Genomic DNA, 23522 nt, shown 5'->3' with positions numbered 1-23522 from the left:
GCAGGAATTGTCTACTTATTAAACAAAAGCAGGTGTTTGTGAATTTTAAACGTTTGTGAATATCAAAGTAGAAGATGAGGAGATGATAGAAGGAGAAGTAAGATAACAAGGTTTAATCCCTGAGAGTACATTCTTCACTACCTGTAAGGAGTAGAGGCAGAGTACAGTAACAGTGAAGTATTAACTTGCAGCTGTAGCCTACCAAGCTTCAGTGTGAATAATTCTGAAAAAAATCGAAGTGGCAAACTCTCATATATCTCATTTTCTAAATGTTCTCTCCTATCTGGGATACTTATTACTATGGCTATATTGAAAATTGCTTTTTTTGCTCTTTTTTAATAAAACTCTAATTTACCAGAACTCTGTTTTTCTGCTTGAGTAAGGGGTACATGTGGCAAATCTGTTCGCATCACCTGGCATTTTTCTAATGCATGTATGAAATTTGAAATATGTAAGTGTGTGTGAATGTACAGGTATCCATGTAATGTAGTGTTTCACCATAACTTGATGTAACTACTTGCATTATTTTTATTAACTAAACATGATATTTAGTGTTCACATGGCAGGGATATTTAAATAACATCTAGTTAAGTTATTTAGAAATGTTACTGTTTTTTCTTAACAGGAACATATTTTGATGAGAAATCAAAATTTAGTTGGACTTAAACTTCCTGAACTTAGTGAAGCAGCTGAACAGGAAAAAGGTGCAGTATCATAAAAGCTGGAAGGCGGGTTTGTTTTACACTGATTTTTAAAACTGACTAATATGGAGGGGAAAAGAAAGTCTTTCTTCAGTTGCAGTAGTAGTTGTAATGAAGCAGTCAGGGAGGAGCGCAGTAAATCATGAATGAGGGAGACCAAAAATTGAAGTACTTGAATTTCTTGATGATCTGAGCCAAGAGATACTGTAGGTATTATTACAACCAGATGAAAAGATACATACCTGGAACAGTCTCTGGCTTGTACTTAATAGATAGAGGAATCTCTCAAGTTTCAGTGACTTTCTGAAAAAAAGTTTCATCAGTGATGGATTGAATGGCTGTGGCCTCTGCAAGATATTGTGGCCATAAGGGTGAATTTGACCCTTGAAAGTATAAATAAGAGATGGAATGTTTTATTCCTGCTTTTTTATTTTAGTATATGTGTGACAAATATTGGAATGGCATTTTCACTTCTGGTCCACAGCTCTACATCAATGTGGATAGGTAAGAGTAAGGCCAGAAAGAGACATAAATGTGATTGAAGGATTGGGAAAATGTGCCTTACAATAAGGTGGGGATTTTTTAGCTCAATTTGTATTATTTTTATCAGAAAAAGGCTTAAAATTCTACATAAATGAGGAAACAGAAAGCTGGTACTAAATGTTTTTTTCCAATCTAACACAAGTAAATGAGATTTGATGGCTGCAGGCTGTATTTTAAAATATTCAGAGTAGAAATAAAGAGCAAAAGATATAATCCTGAGACAGTTCAACAACTGGAAGAACTAAACAGCAATAGTGCTGAGCGATCAGTGGAAAATATTTAAACCAAAACTGTGTATTTGTTTGGAAGTAGTTAAGTCAGAACTTGTTCAGAGTGTTTTTAAGGCCACAGTAACTGAAATGGAGATGGTTAATATGAAAGGAGCTGAAATTGGTTGTCCAAGATTAGATCCAAAGACAATTTCCATTTTTCCTGAAATTGTTCGTTTAGCTAATTCATAGATTTGCTTTGGAATTGTTTCATAAGGCCTTAATGTTGCTGTCACACAGGGGGATGGCTGAGATATTACAATTCATGTTATCTCTGGAAACAGACTCATCAGTCTGAATGAAACAAAAGAGACTTCTTGTCCTCTTTCTGTATTTAGTGATTATATTTTTGGATTCTTAGATATAGCAATATTATTCCTATCACTCTGCTAATATATTATTTCCCAGAAATTATTTAGCAGGCTCTGTTTGAAATTTTAAAATACTTCTGTTTTACCAGCTTGTTATGTAATTTTTGGCATATTTGAAACTTTTGAGGAAAACATTATGAAAAGCTAAGCATTATTTTATCCAGCTTTTCAACCAAGATCTCATGAGCATCACAAGCTTTTTGAAGTCTATTAACTTATCTAAATGATAGCCAGAACATTAAGGGTCAACTCTTTGTCCTCAGTGGAGAAAACAAGTGAGGGGTCAAATCCTCAGTTCATTTGTTAGGGAGACTTACTTCCTTACATTGTCATAAAGCCACTTTGTGCTTTTTAACTGGAGTAGTAATTTTGCTTAAACAATAGGAAATAGGCAGCTACTTCATTATTACCATTATGAATCAAATATACTGGCTCCATCATGTTTTGCTTTCAATGCCAAGTTATTGTGATCATCTTAGTAAACACAACTTTGCATCTACAGAAGTTTAGATAAGTGGGATATATTAGATCTGGAGACACTGTGATGTCAGGCTGGCTTTTTATGGGGACACACATAACTGTTCTTAAGTAAATACTGGAATTTTTAAATAGAAGGGAAATGCACACAACTAAAATGTAGCTAGAAAGAACCTCCCATCCTTTTCTTTCGTGTTAATGCTCTCCACATTTCCAAAATTCGAGCTTTTTTCACACTATTTGTTTTGCAAGTCTAAGAACCTATCTATTATGCCCATTGAACAGAACTGTGCAAAGAAATCTTCCCAAGTCTGAGATTCAGACTGGGGAACCTGACTTTCCTATAGGAGAGTCCTTCATTCGATTCTGGCAAGATAGAAGGAGGTAAGGGAATTGTTATATATGAAATTAAATAAAATAAAAATGAAAAAGTTAAATAACATTATTTTTTAAAAAGTTTGAGCCCTATTTTGGTCCTTATGAATGTGACGGAAGTAGAGAATGCAATTTTAACCTTTCTGTCCCGTTTCAATAAACATGCAGTGCAAACAAGTACATGTTGTAGACACCTCACCATAAATGGTGCACAAAATCTGTAGAATTGTACATTTTACTAGACTTCATCTTGGCAGGGTGCATTTAAAGCCTTAGAAAATAACTGTACTCTATTACAAAATCTAAGCTAAAATATTCCAGAAATTATGTAACTGTACTGGTAAAGCACAAATGCAAAATGTTAGGTTAGATGTTCTAGTAATGAATTTGGGTTCAGTTTGAATTCTAGGAAAAATACCAATACAATAATTATTTTTCAGTGCATTAGAGACTGTCAGAGCTCGTATTACTTCAGTCTTTCTACATAAAGGATGACAATTCTACTGATTACTTTTGTTGCCACTGCTAGAAAGGAAGACAGTTGTATTGCTTGAAGGGGGATCTTTAGCGGTAAAGGAGGGATGAGTGATGTATCACCATATGCAATAAAGGAAGTAACAATCTGCACAAAGGGAAGGACCTTTTCTTGTTGTTCACTTTTTGAAGTGAAATCCTCATTGACTTTAAAAAGGGGACACAGTCTAAGGTCTTATTTGGCTCTGAGATGCTGACTATTAATTGTTAATGCATGACTTTTGAAATAACATAAATTTTTTTATCTGAAAATGTCTCTAGGCCCTTCACCTCTCCCTTCCCCCACTGAAGAGGAAGAGACAAAGAATAGCTCTGATGTCATGCCCAGCATTCCTGATGTATTGCTGCGAAAACTACGAGTGCACAAATCTCTTCCAGGAAGGTAAAAGCCTGTTAGAAGTAGAAAGACATCACCCGGGGGAAGGCACACTAATGGTTTCCAGTGAACTCCCTTTATGGAGTTCCATTCATGGGGGATCCATATAAGTAGACAAATTGCTACATCCCCAAATGTGCAACAGAGGTTTTCTGAAAAAAAATTGGGCAGTGCATCAACTTCCAGTACCTGGCCAACTTTTCAAATTAGTTTGTGAGTTCTACATAAAAAGTCTGAAACCTAACTTGCATGTTACAAGTACAGTTTTATACAGATTTTTCTACTGGTCTGTCCACTACTGGTTTTCAGGATTGCTGCTGCAGATATAAATTAATGCTGAAAATGTTAGTATTTCTTTCCCCCCCAAAAATAATCAGGCCAGATAGAGGTTTCCAGTGGTGAAATTTGGGCATGTCAGAATGCTGCCATTTTTTTGCAGGTGATGATTTTTCAGGGAAATGGAGTTTATTTTACAAATGCAGTTGAAGGACTCGCTTGTGAATTCCCTGATCTTGAGCTGTGCAAGTAGGCACTTATCAACGCATTGCTTAAAACCTGCCATGGCTCAGTTTCTCCTTTCCCTCTTATGCAATCTGGAACAGTTTGTCTGCATGTTATAGATGTGTAAGGTAGCACCATACAAGAGATCACTTGAAACTACAGCTATTGTTGCATAATGCAATATAACTGTAGCAAAGGAGTCCTCTGGTCCAGACTCTTCTTCTTCCTCTATTATGGAGTCATAATAGACTATACGTGCCAGGTGTTTGTCCATACCTATAGAAATACCAATTTTTGTTCTGACTTGAATTTACTACTATTCAAACTTAACATTTACTTGACAGAATTAAGTGGAATTTTCCTTTTTAGGGGGAGGTTTATGTTTACAATGATACAAAAGTCCATAACTTCAGAAAACATTTTGTTCTGGCCCAAGAAATACAGGGAAGAAAGATCAAATGAAGCATTTTATCACCACATGCCTTGCATACATTGCACCACTGGTAACTTTAGACACTGAGCATATTTTATTTAGTATTGCATTAGAATAAAGCAAAGCTTCTTTCATATTTCTGCACAAGCCTTTTCTTTGAGAGAAATAAAACCATAACAAAAAAAAAATGCTTATTAGACCTTAGAACAATTTCAAACACATTTGGCCACACCTATTCCAAAATTGACCCATGTGTTTTTTTACTATAAAACAAGAGGCCTTCAGTCGTCTGAAGCAGTCAATAAGTGTTCTCTGGGCAGATGAAATAAATATTTAACTTTTGTTGTGAAGGAACTGTTATATACAAAATTTCATATAAATGAATGCATGGGGTGAAGAAGTTCTAAGAGACCATTGTTTGATTGTAATCAAACACTGCAAAGAAAAGTAGTTTAATAGCTAAGTACAAAATAGGTAAATGCTGAACTGGCTTTGAGGATCAGATCATATACAGATCTTCTGTTTTTCAGGTAATATTTTTTTAATCAGTTGGCTTAATCTATTGAATAAATACGCACATCACTTTTCATACTGTAAATTATTCAGAACATTCCCAGCTAACGGAAAGACACAAATTTTATCATCCTGTGCTGTGTTATATAACACATACAGATGCTTGAATTTCTTTCTAGAAGGATGACTACTTCTAGTAGGCTTCCTCCTAGAATAACAACAAGTAATACGAATACTAATACTTTAGGGACAACATGGTTTTCCAACATGGGACATACTGGCCTCCCTTCTTCTAGTCACTGCTATAAGTATCAACATTATTCTACCCAACAAGAAAAATATGCTGCTCATTGATGCCAGATGCATTGATTTCTATATTTGGAAATAAAGGCGCAATTAATTTTACAATACTATTTGAATTTTCTGAAAGTATAATGTCTGCACAGTTCATGATAGGTATGTCAACCACAACTCTTATCACTGGCATCCGCTGGAATTTGTTTGTACAGCTCCTGTCATTTCTTTTGGATGTTTCTCATCTCTATTCACTTGCATAAAAATGAATAATACTCTGATGTTTTGGAACAATTACAGGGAGTAAGAACTTGTAAATTCAAACACATGGGATGACTGCCTTTAAGTGAGATCTTGCAATATAATGTTGTTTATCTCATTTCTTTTATAGTATTCTATGAAACTGCATTTTGGTAGCTTTTTCTAGGTTTTGTATAGTCAGTAATCATTCTTGTGGTGGAAAACTCATAAAACTCAAATGTATATTTTGTCAGTGTCAGAACCATTGTTAGCAAATTTCTAACAAAGTTAACAGCCAAAACAGGATAGGTCAATATACAGCAAGCTGGGTTTTGGATTCTGCTCATGTGTAATTATCTGTGATCATCACCATGAGACTTCAACTGTTAACCGAAGGAAAACAGGTAAAGATGATAATCCAAAGTATAGTGTATTAAGTCACCTGCAAGTCTGAAGGGGTAACTTCTGCCTTGCCCTTGTACTTGCAATTTATCACAATGTAGTACAGATAGCAGTATTTGCAATTGCCAGAAACATTAGTATGTTTTTGCCAATACTCAGGTGATACTGTGCTGCTGCTTTTTAAAAGAACCATGAGGTTTAGCCATAACAAGTACAATTGAATTAATTAAATACTGGTTTCACCAAAAGAAACCATAAAATATTTAAGAGGAGGGTGTCTTTTCCTGTTCTTTTTGATTAAATATTACAGTAGCTTTGTTTTTAGAGACAAAACTAATTAAAATGTGAATTTTCTGCTTTTATTTCTAGCTCCCCTCCACTTACTGAAAAAGAAGTTGAGGTATGTTCTTAAACTCATTATTTTAGAAATATGCCTCAATTTTAAGTGGTTACTGTAAGTCTAAGGGTGGTTATTAGAACCAAGTAATGGGATTTTTTTTTTTTCAAAAAATATTTCTCAGAAAAGAAACACATTGAGCTCAATCAACATAAACAATTTTATGAAATATGGGCAACTGTCCCAGGCAATATAAACTATAAAAAGACATAGAGTAGAATAAGCAAAACACTTCTTGGTGCATTCTTCATAATAAAATATGCATTAATTTTGTGAATTATTGCCATATACTTAAACTAGTAAAAAAAATGAGATTAAATGAGACCAGAAACTAAATGAGTTAAATTGCATTTTTATATTGGCCAATAGGATTTTGGGGGCAGTTTTTTGAAATGTCTTGCAGTTTGTTTACATAAGTTCTGTTTTTTCAGTTCATAATTTTTTTGTAGATTGCTCTTTAGCTTGCTGGCTTTGTCTCTTCTGTTTTCTTTTCACATACCAGTCAAGAAAAGGATTTTTATTTATGTAGCTCCAATCTAATGGAACTGTTGGTGCCTTGTGCTTTCCAAAGTACTAATCCTAAAAAATAATGCATCTGATAAAGAAAGCAACAGTCTTTAAAAGCAGGGTGCAAGAGAATAAAAATTTTAGTACTTAATTTTTTGCTGGCTTCAGTGGTAGGTGTTTATCCCTTAGGTAAAACAATGCTAATGATGAGCTCATCCCTGGACTTCCTCTGCACAGACTATCTGTTTAAAAACCTTGGGGACCCTTGGAGGAAGTCCAACTAGAAAACAGATCCATTGTGATTCTGATACTTTTGGTAGCCTGCTTCCTTCATTGTATCTCTGCTCTACTGATCTCCCAGAAAAACATTCAGAAAAAGAGGCAGTATCATATTTATTCATATTTTAGAGGAAATAGAGAGAAGTAATTTTTGAAACAATGTAATTTGAAGAACATTTTCATTTTTTTTTCAGTTTCAATACTTATTTAAGCACTGAAGTTTGTTAAATACATACTTTATAAGCTGTTATTGGAAGTTACATTACTGTGACACTTATTTAAAAATGCTTTTTTAAATCCAAACAGAATGTATTTGTACAACTTTCCTTGGCCTTTAGAAATGATAGTTATACCTTGGAATCTAGAATTAACCAAGCAGAGAGAGAGAGAAATCTTACCGAAGAGAATGCTGAGAAGGAACTGGAAAACTTTAAAGCAGCCATTACAGTAAGAAAACAATAATAATTCTTTCTCTGAACTATAGTGTACAAGAAAGTGCACACACATTTGAAATATTTGTGGCTCTGTTTGCTTATACTTATTGTTAATTCAGACACAAAACTTTATTTTCTGCTGCTCAAGCTCTTTATCATAAGCTGCCTACCACTCTACAGAAGAGAGCATTTTCTGCCAGAGTGGGCCACCACTGCTGGAAATGCCTAGAGGATGTTGCTCTGCGTCTAACAGATTTCAGGCATAAATACTGTGAATTTGCTGTTCAATTCTTGGAATAGGTCTGTGACAAAGCTAAGAGCTTTCAGAACTTCAATTTGAGCACAGTTCCATGCTCTCCTGGACAAGACCTTCTTTAGCAGTAAATTTCAGGTGTCCAGTTACATGAGATACTGAAATGATCTGAAGCCTGAGTCCTGAGATTTGTGACTTGAAATAAGTGATAAATAAGTTTAAGAATTTTTTTGTTGTTGCAACTCTTATCGTTGCACCAAATTCTTCAGTATCTTGGCTGTGTTTCTGCACCAAAGGTTTGCACTACAAATGCAATTTCTCAAATGCCTCTACCCAAAAATTTACTGTACATCATCATTCTTCTGAAGGGGGGGAGAAAAAGAGGAGGAGGAAAGGTTATTCTTTTCACACAGATCATTTCAGTGTGTTGACTTAGTTTTGCAATAATACAAGTGAAGAGTTGCGGAGAACTAGGGCACAACATCACTGATCAGAGGGAGAATGGTGGGAACAGCAACACAGTGATTAATTACTTAAGACAACCTCAGTGCCAACAGTGGTGCACGCTGAAAATGCACTTTAAGAATATAGGAATCATCCAGCATCACGAAGTCTGCCTGTAAGTCTGAACTCAATTGTATAGGGCTTTCTCATATCTATATGAGAACCGAAAGCCCATTCAGTGAAGAGGTGTTCACTAAGGCTTTAGCTAGTAAAACATCTAAATTCACTCTTGCTTTTGGTAACGAATCCTAAGGAAGTTACATGCTTCAGTGCTTTTTAGGATTAATCAGAGCTATCAAAGTGACAATATTAATCCAGTGCATAAATATGTGCATTGATTGACAAAAAATGGTTAAGAAATGGCAATCGCTGTTTGATTTACAGGCCATAGTGGGTTTGGTTACTCTTTTACATTTCTTGAGACTATAATGTTTTGTTTTCCAAATAAATGAAGTATCATGGAACAGAAAGAACATAAATGGCCTTCTCAACACCTTTTGTGCAGCAAATTAAAGTGTTCTTTGTGTTTCTGCAATTACTTGTAAGTACTGGTTCAAATAAACTTGGCATTTGTAAAGTTCATAGGTAGCTGAGCATGATTCATCATGAATTTCAAAAGGAAAAGGATTGCAAATGTGCTTAGCCTTCTTTAACTCCTCGAAAGGTGTGCCTGCAGTATTCAGTGAAGCACCATTCTGTACCAGCAGCAGCACTCACTAGGTTTATCTCTGGTGGCAGTGATGGCACTCCTTGGGATAATATGTCCATGTGTACTTCTGCCTGGATATGTCTGCCCCACTTCTGTGGCTCAGGCTACTTTATCTGAACGAAAAGTGGCAAGACATGACAATAAAGCTTATGTACTTTCACTTCAGTCTTCAGCTCACTTATGGCATCACTACGAACACAGAGAAGCTTACCAGAAGCTATTGGAGGATATTGCTGTTCTGCGGCGTTTAGCTGCTAGACTATCTAGTCGTGCTGAGATGGTTGGAGCCGTTCGCCAGGTAAGAACATCCTTGTGTCTAACACATGTCCTGGCTGCATATGTTCACTCCTTCTCTTTTTCAGCCATAGATGGAGGTTATATTAGCCCTTTGAATTTTATCTGCCATTTTGACAGATTAAAGACATTTATTGTAGTGTCAGATAAGACACTATTTCAGTCTGAAATATAATTAAAACAGAAGATTACCCATGAAGCTATTCAACACCTGTACAATCGGACCATTTATGTTATTCAGAACTATAGCTGCATCACAAGAAATGTATTTAAAATTTTTGGAATAAGAAAACTTTTCTGGATCAGAAAGCTCATCTAGTTCAGTAACCTGCCTTTGTCAAGAGTTTAGTCAGACAACTATAAAGAGTATAAGAACAGAGCAAGTATAAATGGGAACACATCAACACCCTCCCAGACTCAACACTGTTGCCTCTGCCCACAAAGTAACTAGACTGATGCCAGTGACTGAGACCTTCAAGAGACTTGAAAACAAATGTAGGTATCCCATCTAACTATTCAAGAGACTTGAAAACAAATGTAGGTATACCATGTAACTGACAGCATAGGCACACAGGAAGACTGTATAATTCTATGACAAAATAAATTATGATATTCAGTGGATATATATGAACGCATGTGCGTTTGTGTTCTAATTAGCTTCGAAATTTTCATTTGTGGATGTACTAATGTTTCTTTAAGAACAACTATTCCGTATTTAGCCCTGACAGGGAGTATATGGTTAGTCTGACAAATTTAGTGGTCACCTGAGTATTGCCCTCTTATTTTCCTTAGGAGAAGCGTATGTCAAAGGCAACAGAAGTTATGATGCAGTATGTGGAAAATCTGAAAAGAACATATGAAAAGGATCATGCTGAACTAATGGAGTTCAAGAAACTTGCCAATCAGAATTCTAGCAGAAGCTATGGTGCATCTGGTAAAGAAAAAAAAAAAGAAAAAAAAAAAGTTTTGTCTTGCCTTACAGAGAGCTATCTGGTGCTGTTAATGATAAAAAGTGAATCCTGTTCATGAAGTTCTGATCTACATGAGCAGATTTCAAAAAGTTATCATATAACAGCTAAAATATTTCATATAAGCCATACTTTATGCTAGAGTGCAGTAATTTAAAATCATTATCACATACCAAATTCTGATGAGATACAATGTCTTTTAGTTGGCCTCTTGCACATACACATAGCTTGCACAGTTTTAATGCAGTTACCTCTTAGATGACAAATGATGGCAAAATTTCATTATTAAAAATTATTTTTTTCTTTTTTGCAACCTTTTATTTCCTAGTTTGCTGGAAACTAAGTATGAGTGTTATCTTTGGCAAAAACTTGCCCTTTTATTTCCTAGTTTGCTGGAAACTAAATATGAGTGTTATCTTTTGCAAAAACTTGTATATGGAGGCCAATAGTGGGCTTTTGGCTGATCTCAGTAAAGATAGTAATGGATCAATTTTTTTGCAATTATTTAAAATTTCTTCTGCAGGTGTAACTGAGATCAGAACTATATGACAGATAAATATGCAGTAACTACAGACTATATAAATAGACTGTATCTGAGTTTTAAAAACAAGCAAGAACTCTTAATATTATTTATAGATACTCATATAGTCTAAGACTGTTCTTTACTGTTTTTATGCAGAAGATGGAGTACCTCGTTCATCTAGATCCATGTCTCTTACTGTTGGAAAGGTATTTCTACAATATAAAGAAAATGAAGTGAATGTTTTTGTAGGAAAGGTATTTCTACAATATAAAGAAAATTAAGTGAATGTTTTGTGTGGTGAAATTTCTTTGCCTACATATTTGGGTACTTCCCTAATGACAGCAAAAACTTGTGTGATCTATACTTGAACTAGAACATATTGTGTAAAGCTAGCGGGTACTTCCCTAATGACAGCAAAAACTTGTATGATCTATACTTGAACTAGAATATATTGTGTAAAGCTAGCATGTGTTTATCATATAAAGAATTTCCACGATCTTTGGGAAATGTAAGCAATGTCCCTCTGTTCTTTTGCAGAGGGAGCAGATGTTATTCTAAGTTATAATTTGTAGGTTTAGAAATAATTGCTATATCACTGTGTGTACAGTATATTGGGTACATAGCAAGAAAAGAGTTTCATGTGTAACTTCATTATTTTACAGTCATTGTGACACTGGCACTTTTCCAAGTATCATTATACATATAGTTTAACCAATGATAATAGCCTCTAATAAGAACTGAGAATATCAGCTTACTGGGAGCACTGGGATGGCACTGGAAGGGCTCTGGGGGTTACTGGGAGCAAAGGGATGACACTGGGAGGGCTCTGAGTTACTGGAAGCTCTGCGAGAATATCAGCTCAGAACATATCTGTTGTGTGACACGCACTATCGGGCTTTTAGTGTGGAGGGAAAAGAGTAGCATCGCTTTACTACACCTCATTTCACACTAAGCACTTGCCATACCAGACAGTACTAGAGGAATTTTTGGGGAAAACCACAGCCCTAAAAGCCACTCAATTTTGCTCCCAGTTCTCCTTTCCCCCAAGGGACATTAACCTACATCTTCGCCACACCTATGAGCTTGTAGAATTGTTCTTTAGCCTATCTTGTATGATAGGAAAAAAAATGTTGTTTGTCACAGAATATGCCTCGAAGGAGAGTCAGTGTTGCTGTTGTTCCTAAATTTAACTCCTTAAACATTCCTGGACAGTCACCAACAGCTTCACCTATACCTTCAATGCCATCCCTGGTAAGTCAAACCCACAGTTTAAAGATAATACTTTTTGTCTAAAGCACTTTTGCACAGGACATAGTTACTAAAAAATGTAAGCCTTTTCATGGGTTTAATTTGTTTTGACTCCATCCTAGTGAAGGGGATGGACAAAGGTAATTCCTGTTGTGTATGGGACATATGCCTTCAGAATCTACCTCCATAAATGATCACTTTGGACACAGAGCTAAATAGGGCTAGCTGGTGATTCAGAGGCAGTAGACATCAGTTGAGGCATTTGCCTTTTAATCTGTAGTATATACTGGAAAGAAGTAGTAAAAATAGTTGTACCGTAAGAGAGAAATTTTAACTAGAATCCATAGAAGATGATTTGCTGCTTCTCTTCATTGCCAAAAAGTTCACTAAACAAAAGTATGTCATTAACGTACAGAAATGTATGTGGTACAAATTTAGAAGTTTCTTTACCATGTGTGTTTCTTTACCATGAATTATGATTTGTATTTGTTTAAAATTTTCCATAGAAAACTTAGCAAACAAACTAATGTTCCTAGGATAATAGGGAGAGAAGCAATAGAGTAATTTTACTGTAGAGTGATCAATATATGGAGAAGACTTTTCTTGGAAAAAATAAGCAGAAAAAAGGTCACAGAAAATTCTTCTTAGTTTGCAAGTCCATAGTGGGAATAATTTGGAAGCTCCATATTAAAGATACCTTGCTTATGGATGTGGGAAGAAAACTGAAGCAGTACACTGACTTTGTCATTTTACTGAAGACTTATTTGAAATTAATTAATGGATGTAATATTTATTGCTGTTTTTCACTTGCAGTCTGAATCACCTAGTAATGGAAGGAGCAATCTAACATCTACTCCTGTTCTGCCAGCACTTTTAGAAAAGTGAGTTTTCTCTAGGTCATCTCATTACCTATTAAATCTTAGTACAAAATGAAAATGGTATCATTTCTATCTTTCCTAACAGAAGTTATACCAAGGCATAAGGTACTGAAATCAGTGATGCGGTACTGGCTTAGGTTTATTCACAGTCTAGTAACAATATTCTACAATGTTACCATCATATTGCTCTTTTCATGTTCAAAGAGTTTACAAGCAGTATCTCAGATCTAATTCAAGCCTGCTATGATCATTAGAGCTCATCACGTAAAACTGCAGCAGAAGATTATACATTTACACATTTAAGTAGGCCTGCCTTCAGAACTTTACAAAACTAAGAATATTACATACAATGCATGGGGCTTTTTTTTTTTTTTTTTTTTTTTTTCCAAATATATTTCCGGGAACAAATTAATGCTGTATCTAAAGGTGGACATGAGGAACCCTGGGTAAGAATATTCCTTGACTATCCCAGTAATAGAAGTGTGTGTCATGTTGTGCCCTTGCCTTTTCAACGTGTGGCCAGATGGTAAGAATGATATTTTGAAATCCTATGATATCTAGTGTCATGTAGGTTTTTAAGTTTTTGTGAATAAACATAAGTATACAAAATTAGAAAGTCTAATTTATCATAATATTAGATCATCAAAATTTTACAGAAGTAAAAAAATATTATTAAATAGGGTAGTAATTCTTTTTCTAGTATAAAATTAAGTGAACATATACAGTTAAATTAAAGCATTCGGTTTGAGATATTCATTTTAATGTGAGATTTTAGTTATAACAGCCAGAGAAGTTTGCATTTTAAAATTAAAAAATAGAGATTTAATTTTTTTTCAGTGTGGTAACAAGCAAATACCTCAATACCTATATTTTTCTAGCACCTATGATTTGCCAAAATATTTTTCATTAAAGCATTTTCCCTTTTGAGTCTGTATGACTTACCATTAGTGTAGATGTCCTGGCTGGATTAAGGTATGCTGTTGTTATCCATTTTTCATTAATGATTCCGTGAGTTTAAATAGTACTACTTTTGGAGCAAAATAATCGTTATATAGACAACCAAATAATTGTTCTGCTGGAAAGCACGTGCTTTGAGAACAGAAGGCACACTGAAGCTCTTCTGCAAGGTCTTTGTAAACATTTACCATTATGGATACAGGTACTGTTGCATTTGTAAAGCCATGTGTGCGTATACTTTCTTCATCTGTATAATCAACCTTGAAAGCAAAAATAAAAAATTGTCAGGCACCTTTCCAAATACCTCTTTCAGGAAATGTTGCACATTCTAAGGAAGTTGCTTGCTGATGGTTCAGAAGTAAAACTCACTGAAAGTTACTACTACTACTGTTACATTGGTCATTTAGACTGTTTACAATATCACAGTAAAATATCTGCAATACTAATTTAAATTAAATTTTATTAGGATGCTTTAAACATGCAAATTAAAAGCTTTAAAATATGTAGGTCTCACATCAGTAGAGAATATTGATTTTCATGTATTTTAGATTAGTCCTGAGACTGGACAAAATTTATCTTATGTCTTTGTTTTATCTGTGTGCTTTACCAAGAATTAAAATATGCAACAATTGGGGGGGAAAAAAAGTAAAACGGTGAGCTATGGCACTAGTTGTTACAATTCAACGGAACTCTGCAAGACTCAGAACATCTTTTGAAACTGTACATTGGGGGGGGAGAAAAAAGAAAAACGTTGCCAGTATTTCTTGCTGGGTGTTAAGGAAACAAATTGTGTTATCGAGTAACAGAAGCAGAACTCGAAATTCAAGTTTGAGCATAAGTATGCAAGCATGGGCCAGCTGTATAGTAGTGTAAAATTTCATAGTGACAGAAGCTATGTATGTGTTCATATTTTTTTTAACCTGTGCATCAGTTCGGCATATAAAGTCAGCAGAAAGGAGTAAATAAAGGCAAATAAGAAAAAAAAAATTTTAACTAATATTTGGTATTATTTCTATCATTTTCTTCTGACATGGCAGGGTACAATTTCTAAGATGATTTTTAGAAAGTTGAGGGAAATATTTTAAAGAATAGCAAATAAACGACATGGATAAGCCAGGAAACAAATGCCCTTTTCTTTTTTAAAGAAGAAACAAAGTTTTAATACCTTAGAAGCATATTAACTACTGTTCTTAAATTACAACATTTTAAAACTAAAATTTTGCTTAGTGTTTAATTTTTTTCTTTTGAAACACATTTTATTTCTGCAATGTGCATTAAAGAATTAAAATCAGTATTCACAAAATTGCGTATGATTGTTCTTGTTCAGTAGTATACTCCAAATACAATACATCTCAACGGTGTTATTTTCTATTTGTCTGTTTCTTTTGTCTTGGCAGTGGTAAGACTAATGGAGAGACTGACTGTGAAACCTCTACTTCTGCGCTGACACAGACTGGGCTGGAAGAAATCAGTCCTGAAACTAAAGCAAAGATAGAAGAGGAAGCATATAACAAAGGGTGGGAATATCTTATATAAACTAAATCTGTAAACATGTGCTATCAGATGAGGACATGTTTTTACAATGTAATTTTAAATGCAAAATGAGTGACATAACTGATACGAGCTCCTAGAATATGGTCATAATGTGGAAAACATGAGTGAGCTTCACTCCTTGTATTTGCATTGTAGCTGTTCGCTTTCATCCTTTATTAATGTTAGCCAAACTGCGGGAGAGCAGTTATATTGGAGATTCTGAGTTGAGTCGGTGTTCTTATTGTCAATAGTGTTCAGCTTCATGATAGGATAATCCAAAACAACTTTCTAAAATGTTTATTCTGAAAAGTCTATATGGAAATGAGTAAAGAGTAGGTATCAATTTTTACAGTGAGCTAATGTTGTTTGTGCCACAAAGTGCTTTATACAGCATGCTTTGGGGCATTTAACAGCTTTGGGATCTGTTTCTGAATGTCAAGCAAAGTACTTATTACTATGTGAAGAGTGAGACAAATTTTCATCCTCTCCTGCAGAATCCAACAAGCCATCTATCTTTAGCATTGATTTGCACTTATTCTTCAGGGAAAAAAAAATCTAGAGGGTGTTCAAAATGTTTGAAAAATAATACAGCTATACTTACCAACTCCTTTACATAGACAAAAGTTTTGCTCTGTGAGGACTATAACCACCTCTTTTCTTTTTCAAGATGATAAATTTGGCAACAGAGCTAATATAATCCTCTATTAAGGAAGGGTGGCTGTGTGCCATGCTCATCGTCTTTAGCTAGTTTTTACTCTTGTATGAGTGCTGCAACAATGCTACTTGTGTTTTATTGCATGTAACAAAACATACAGCTATTTTTCATTACATAGGAACTTATACAGTGTGCTAGACTAAGAAAAATGTTTTGTATGTTAAAGCTATCAGGAAGGCTTGAAGAAAACCAAAGAACTTCAGGAACTGAAGGAAGAAGATGAAGAGGCACCAAAAGAAATTAATGATGAACATGAAGAAAGTGAAAATGAAGATGAGATAAAAAACCTGAAAAGCAGGTGAGACAGTGGTGTAGTATGTCCATGCAAGAGAAGCCACTTTTTTTTCTATTTGTGGTACCCAACCAAGTGTTTTATACTAGTATCTTGACATGTGTTCTTCCAGCCTATGGAAGCATATTTGAAGTAACAGTATTTACACAAAAAAGGCATATTTCAAAATAACATTTGCAAAATGCAAAACTTTCTATTTTGATATTTCAACTAAAATGTACATTGACATCAAGATGCTTCATCTTGATGAGGTTTGGTTTTGATTTGAGGTAAAAAAAAATCCGCAAAAGTTCTGTAGTTGCCAGAACATGTCTCTCAGCAGGCATGCACTGTCTCATGGAAGTTATAATTCAGGAATCTGATGCCCATATTTGCACCATATGTCATTCCCAAAGGGTCTTCACAGGTGAGTCAGTACATTTGCAAGGGAATGCAGATTCAGACAAGCTCTTCAGCTATGTCAGACTAGCTCTGACTTGGACAGGCAGGTACCTGCTCCCTCTGGAAGCTGTGCAGATGCAGCAGAACAGCGCTATGCTGGAGTTCCTGCCTCTCAGCAGAGTGACATGTTTAATGCATTCATCTGTACCCAGTGCTCTTTGTCTATACTGCAACTTTTCAATCCTCTGCCTATTGTCTCACCTGAGACATTTGATGCCTAATTGGAAAACTTTTCTGAAATGTTCAACTTTTCTTAATTGCTGAGTTTCCTTGGTGGTTCTACCACCCAATTCAATATACCTGCCGTTTCCTGCATTTTAAAACCAGAGACTTTTGCATTAGAGACCTGTTGAATGCTGGCCAAAGCAAGTAGTATATCCAATCCCAAGTTAAGGTAGGGATCCTTACCTGATCCAGAAGAATTCATTTCCATTCCATAACAATTATGGTTATAAACATTTGTTAATTTCGTATTTCATCCATGTTCAGAAGGGCAGCCATTTCACTAGTCATGAAACTCTTAGGAAGAAACGTTTGCAACATGTTTTAATGTTTAGTTGAGCAAGCTATGAACAGTGCAGAATTTTACATCATAGCAAGCTCTGAGATTTGCCAGTTGACAGGTTGGAGAAACAGAAGTCAAGTTTATGGTGTTTAGCTGCCTTGTAAATATCATCCATATCTGAGCATACAGCTCTTCTTGAAAGAACAGTCTGATTCTTCTTTGACAGAGTGTTTGTATGTGGAATAAAGATGGTGCACCATACATCTATGACACCTCTCAAGTTGAAAAACTTAAGATAACAAGTTTGCGTATGATTAATATATAACAGTTTTCTTTTAATTTTACAGCAGACTTGAAGCCATCATTAATTATTTACATATACTGTACCCCAAACTGTGCAAACACTGGAATGTGGTATGGCTTGTAGTGGCTGCAATAATCGTTTTTGCTGTGGTGTTGGGAATCTACCATTCATATAACTCCTGTGATGAAAAATCAGAGGGATCTGAAGGGAAGGCCAGCTGTTCCGCTGCCCATCAATATCCTTGGTGGAACTCAGGATTTCAACATGAGCAACGCACTGAATAATAAAGGAACAACCATGTATTTTATGGTACCTGATCAAGTATGGATAGTAGAACACAGTTGTTAAAGGTACAGCTTAGTCATCCTTATGGTTGTTAAATGTGATCTGTTAGACAACTGAGTTACTCCACACCATCAGGTTTGGGGATATGCTGTGAACATACCTTGCCAAAATGACCATCTGGTAAATAATCCTGTCTGTCCTCTTATTGTACATGACTGATACAAATAAATTAATATTGAATCATGATAAGGTTGTGGCAGTAATCAGCAACCAGCATGACATTTAAAAGAATGATTTGCACAGGACATTGACATCTCTGCTATGATTTTGAAGAAAATCGTAAAACCTTCATTTGCAGTTAGTGCATTATTTTGCATTTCCTGAATTTATTAGTGACTATTGAAGTACTAATGACATTTAAGTCCTTTGGGTTTTAAGAGTCTAATTCATTTCCTTATTCATGATTATTGGGTAAAAATAGAAGCTCTTCTGTGGATGGCTAGAATTATATTATCAGACCAAATGCCTTGCTGATAAAGTAATTTTATATGAGGAATTATCTGTATGATTACTTAAATGGAATCTAAGTACATGCATAAATGTGTTTTATGATATACTTTAAGAATGGGACCACCACTTTTTTTAAAATAGGATACACACCAAAATCTAAAATGAGGTCTAGGTGGCACAGCTGATATCATCAAATACATCTGGGAACTTCTGATATATCAAAGGGACATACTTTGCAACAAATTTGTATACGTCACTTGGTCAATACTGATCGCAGCAAAAGTAGTTGCTGTCTGGAAGATTAGATATGTTGCCCAAGCCCAAAATACAGCAGTCTTGGATGTAGGAAGCAATCTTCAATTTAAAAAAAAAAAAAAAAAGTCTTCAAACCTCTGTATACAGGTGATCACACTAAGTGGATTCTGCCCTACTGCTAATATTGGAAATAGATATCCTTTGAGATCTGCACTAAGAACACGGTTCTGAAAACAGCCAAAACCCTACCAGTGCTAGATGAATCAGGACATGGAAAGCAGTGAGGACTTTAAAGAAGTCACTGCATGTTTTCAGTAGTTCATTTTCAAAATCAGATGCCAAATATATAGTTGTTCTGATATGCTTTCAAAGCTAAACTATCAGGTCAGGATAGATTAATTTTTTGCCCAGTTGTATTAACAGTTCTGCCTGTTTGGGAGTTGTGAGTTCTTACACAAGAATGTGAAAGCAGGACATTTTTAGACAAGCAATTTCTAAAATGGTGAAGCCATTATCTGTAAAAGAACCACACCACCTAGGGCTGAGACCAAAATGCATGTCACTTAAGGTATACTTTTTTGAACATCACTTCTGACTGAAGACAAACTATGTTTGTCTCTCCATAGCTATATGCTTGAATCTAACCACAATATCACAATCAGTGTGACACTTGATTGCACTCGTGTCCTGCATTCTTCTGGTATTTTCTGACTGATTAACAGGTCTGTTTACCAACTGAAGGATAACTATGTTATGAAGTACTGTAATTTTAGTTCAGATGCAGTTAGTATTGTCTTTTTTTTTTTTTTTTTTTTTGATGTAAGCACTGAACCTCAAGCTAGCTATCAAAGAAAACAAGCTTCTAAGTCAGAAATTAAATTCACGTATCTGGCACTAGTAAAAGATATCCTGCTGGTGAATTTTGTTTGTTGCATCTTTAGCCACATGTTTCTTAAGAGACATTTATATGGAGAAAGAAAAGAAAAATAAATAAATAAAAGCAGACCACTACCACTTTTCTTGGTGGAGGGAAGTCTATAAGCAGTTGAGAGGTTTGGGTTTTATTTGTGTGTATTGTTGAGGAATAGTGCTCTTAAGGAAGTTCAAAAAGGATAATGGGAAAGTGTCATTTGGTCTAAAATTGTAATCGATAAAGAATAAGAAGAAGGTTTCTTGCAAATTACTTGGTATCTGTTTGGTTCAGTTAGAATATCTGACTATGAAGAACTACTGTGACATTTCACATACTTTCAGTATTTGAAGAAAATTGTCAGTTGCTCTTTGAATACTACTTTATTAAAATCAGCTTCTTTAACTTCATATTCTTTACAAATAGCAGTGATAACTTCATGAGCCAATAAAAATTGAAGGTAAATAGTCCTGAAGATTCAGAATCCTCTATGCCAAAATTATGGCACATGTTCGATTATGTGATTGTGGAAATGTTGGGCTGCACTGAGGAAAAATAATTAACAATGCCTATAATCAGATTAATTCACTCTCATTTGCATCTGCACTGATGTGGGTCCGACACCTTATTTTAAGTATATGTAGAAAGTTATTGATATCAATAAGACTCAAAATGCTTAATGTTAAGCATGTGCTAAGGTTTGTCGGTCAGTGAGTGAATGAGGTCTCCAACCTCTTTTCAAATTCAGCACACTGGCTTTTTGTGGGCCTAGTGCACAAGGGTGAATTTCCGTAAGTAGTTGTACTGATTTGAACTGAACTACTTGCATGTCTAAGGCAAGTATAATTTAGCCACAAAGTTATTAATTGTTGTAGAGAATGGACTGAAAGAGGCAAGAGATTTTAATGGAGATGAAAAGATCAAGATAAACTTGATTTAAAAAAAATGTTGTTGTTCTTGTAACTACTTTGAGCAAACTGTCCACTAAAAATAACAGATCACAGTGACTAACAGCACATTAAAAATTTTTGCTTATGTTTTTCAGTTAGTTAATGAAGACACCTTTTTTTAATAGGAAACTAGATTGAGCTCAAAAACTAGTCTAAATGTAACTTTATCTGTTGGATATTAGTTTGCTCTTTTGTGTTCAAAGATCACATCAGATAACAAGAACTAGGTCTATTATTTATGCTCATAACACTGAAATAGTTTTCTTGAGGTGCAATATTTATTTTTCTGCTTTAATAAGACACGTTTATTGTTTCTCCTGCACAGCACAGATGTTTCTAGTAAAAGGAATTTTAAAAGGGCACTATTTTTGTGTATCATATTTAAATTTGTAATATTGTAAGATTTTGCACAAGTGTGCTGTATTGTACTGTATAGTATCACATACTTGAGTTTTGAAATAAAAGTATTATTTCAAAGTCCTTAGTGTTGCTACTTTAAAGGTTTGTTTTTTACATGCACTGTCTGCTTGTTAGTGGCTATGTTCTCAGAAAATACACACTGCCTTGTCTATACTGCATAACATAGTGCCGTGTGACACATACCAAAGATCTTGTTCTTAGTCTTTCAGTTCTTCAGGAAACTGATGTAGAAGCAGCAAGCAAACTCCTGTTTCAATAGAGAAAATGTTTGTAAGCAGGGTCATCCCTGTCACACCCTAGAAACAAGATGAGAGAGGAAACTGAAATATCCTGGAAAGAGGTTAACTCCTGCTTCAGAGGAGGGCTGCCTGTCACTGAGGAGGTTGAACATGGAAAGCCACAAGGGAGATCTGTAACCAAAGAAGACTGAGTGAAAGGTTAGGTTTCTTTATTTGCCTTGTGTTCTTGTAGCCTTGGGAGGTCTGGGAAGCCCTGGGCTTTGTAGAGAGCTGAACTGACAGACCAGTGAGAAGGAGACAACACTCGATTTCCACACAGTACAGAAATGTCACTCCTGAATCTCTGATGCTCTGTGTCAGGGAGAAAAACTTTGGGATGGTGACAACCTTGAAAGGAATGACTGTTAACCAGGAAAAGACCCTAATATTTGTATTTCCACATAAACATTTTTTTAAACTTGTTTCCCCTCCTGTTGTTCAGGCTTCAAGGTTCCTTTTAAAATGATTGTAGAGAACAGAAAAGTCTGTTCTCCCATATCAAAAGTTTTTTAAAGCATTTTAAAACATGCTGGCATGAGATGCTGGGAATTTTCCTTATAGTTTACTATAAGTATTTACATCAAATACTAATTAAACAGTCAGCATAAGGCTGCTTTTTTTTCACCACACTAGTTAAGATGAAGACTCACAAACCAGGTTAAAGACCTTTTGTACTGTTACCATCCAGGTAAGTGATCTCCCACACAGTTTTCAAACAGATGAAATATAAAAAGGTGACCAAAAAAAAAAAAAAAGGTTATTTCAGTCTCACTTCATCATTCTAAAGTTCTTTTCTCACTCTCCTGACCTGTGACCAGCTCTTAAAAAAAAAAAAAAAAAAAAAAAAAAGTGAAGGAGCTTATATTTTTGTTTGGTGTTACAAAGGTGTTTATCTCATTTTTCCAGCTAAAAATCCTACTAAACATCAGAAGGATGGACAGAGTTTGACTAAAGGAACTTTGCCACAGTCAGGATAATAGGCACAAAGTTTTAAAACTTGGAAGGACAATTAGCATGCAATTTTAAAATTTCAGAAACTCAGCATTTGATTAGATTTCATGGTAGGAAATACCTAGCAGTTCAAGGTAAGCATAGAGATGGTAAGATTTGTTTAATGTTCCTGGTGTTTTACAGCCACAGTCTACTATTCCATGAGAGCTACAGAATAACTATTAGTTTCTGCTCCTACTTTGTAAATGCAAGTGAATCCATATAGAACTTGCATCAGTGAGAGTAAGTTGATTACAGTATTTCAGATTGCCATCACTGGCAATCTGGAGGCAGGTAAGTACAACACAATAAAGGAATGAATAGAAATTGGAGCAAGAAATGTGTCCTAAAATCTCAAGGAGATTTACCAACATTCAGTTCCAAACCATAGCCCAAACACAACCCAGTTTTAATTTCTTTATTGCTAATGGAGACATAATTTCATTAACCCACAGCTTTCTCCACTCTGCCTTGTAGATGCCTGACTATGTTATAGTATACCCATAACCATGTTATATGCTGCTGTAAGAGATTGGTCCTGTGTCAACTAGGGGAACTTTCTACAATGCAAAACACAGTTTAAAGAGGGAGCTACTGTTATACTTGTGGTTATAGGAACTTGAAAATAGTCTGGGGATGCAGGACAACTAAAAGTTTACTGAATCACAAACTGAATATTATGTAACAAAATCATCCCCTTGCAAAGAAAAGGCTCATAAAATTCTGAACTGTATAAACAGGTAAGGTAATTTATTAGTCAGTACTTGGCATTGGCAAGCCAAATCTCTCAGCCAGAAAGAGTGAACAAGCTGTGTTTTCTTAGCTGAAAGAAAAGTGGGAGCAGAAGCATAACTCTTTGAATACATAAGATTGTTTCAAAACATAAGGGAATAAACTATTTTCCATTTCCATGTCCATTTCCAATAGGAAAAGAAGTGATAGGTTTACACCACGATATGGGTAAGTCAGTGTAGACTAGGGAATACCTTTTAAGAGTAAAGGACAGTGAAGCACTGGAATAGAGCATTTGAGGAAACGTTAGAAATTTGTCCCTGGAAGTCTTTTAAGAACAGGTTAGACAAACAGCTGTCAAGAATAACACAAATACAGCTGATTCTACTGACAGTAAGGGGAATTAGCTGATCTCTTGAACT

At 35.1% G+C, this 23522-nt stretch overlaps 1 protein-coding gene across 1 annotated transcript in view; it reads left to right on the top strand.

The window, feature by feature from the left end:
* The window catches only part of MRVI1 (murine retrovirus integration site 1 homolog), a 31072-nt gene extending 13018 nt beyond the window's left edge, over nt 1-18054 (top strand). Inside the window, exons 9-20 of the mRNA XM_010075921.1 lie at nt 626-704; nt 3532-3652; nt 6399-6429; nt 7519-7659; nt 9279-9410; nt 10199-10340; nt 11054-11103; nt 12041-12148; nt 12959-13026; nt 15378-15497; nt 16395-16526; nt 17814-18054. Of these exons, the coding sequence (XP_010074223.1) occupies nt 626-704; nt 3532-3652; nt 6399-6429; nt 7519-7659; nt 9279-9410; nt 10199-10340; nt 11054-11103; nt 12041-12148; nt 12959-13026; nt 15378-15497; nt 16395-16526; nt 17814-18054 (1365 nt within the window). The remainder of the gene's footprint in view (nt 1-625; nt 705-3531; nt 3653-6398; nt 6430-7518; nt 7660-9278; nt 9411-10198; nt 10341-11053; nt 11104-12040; nt 12149-12958; nt 13027-15377; nt 15498-16394; nt 16527-17813) is intronic.
* The last annotated feature ends 5468 nt before the right edge of the window (nt 18055-23522 follow it).

This window comes from Pterocles gutturalis, unplaced genomic scaffold (assembly GCF_000699245.1).
Source record: "Pterocles gutturalis isolate BGI_N339 unplaced genomic scaffold, ASM69924v1 scaffold4153, whole genome shotgun sequence".
NCBI classification, from domain to species: domain Eukaryota; kingdom Metazoa; phylum Chordata; class Aves; order Pterocliformes; family Pteroclidae; genus Pterocles; species Pterocles gutturalis.
Note: the sequence above shows the minus strand (reverse complement) of the source record. Positions and strands in the feature narration are given on the sequence as shown.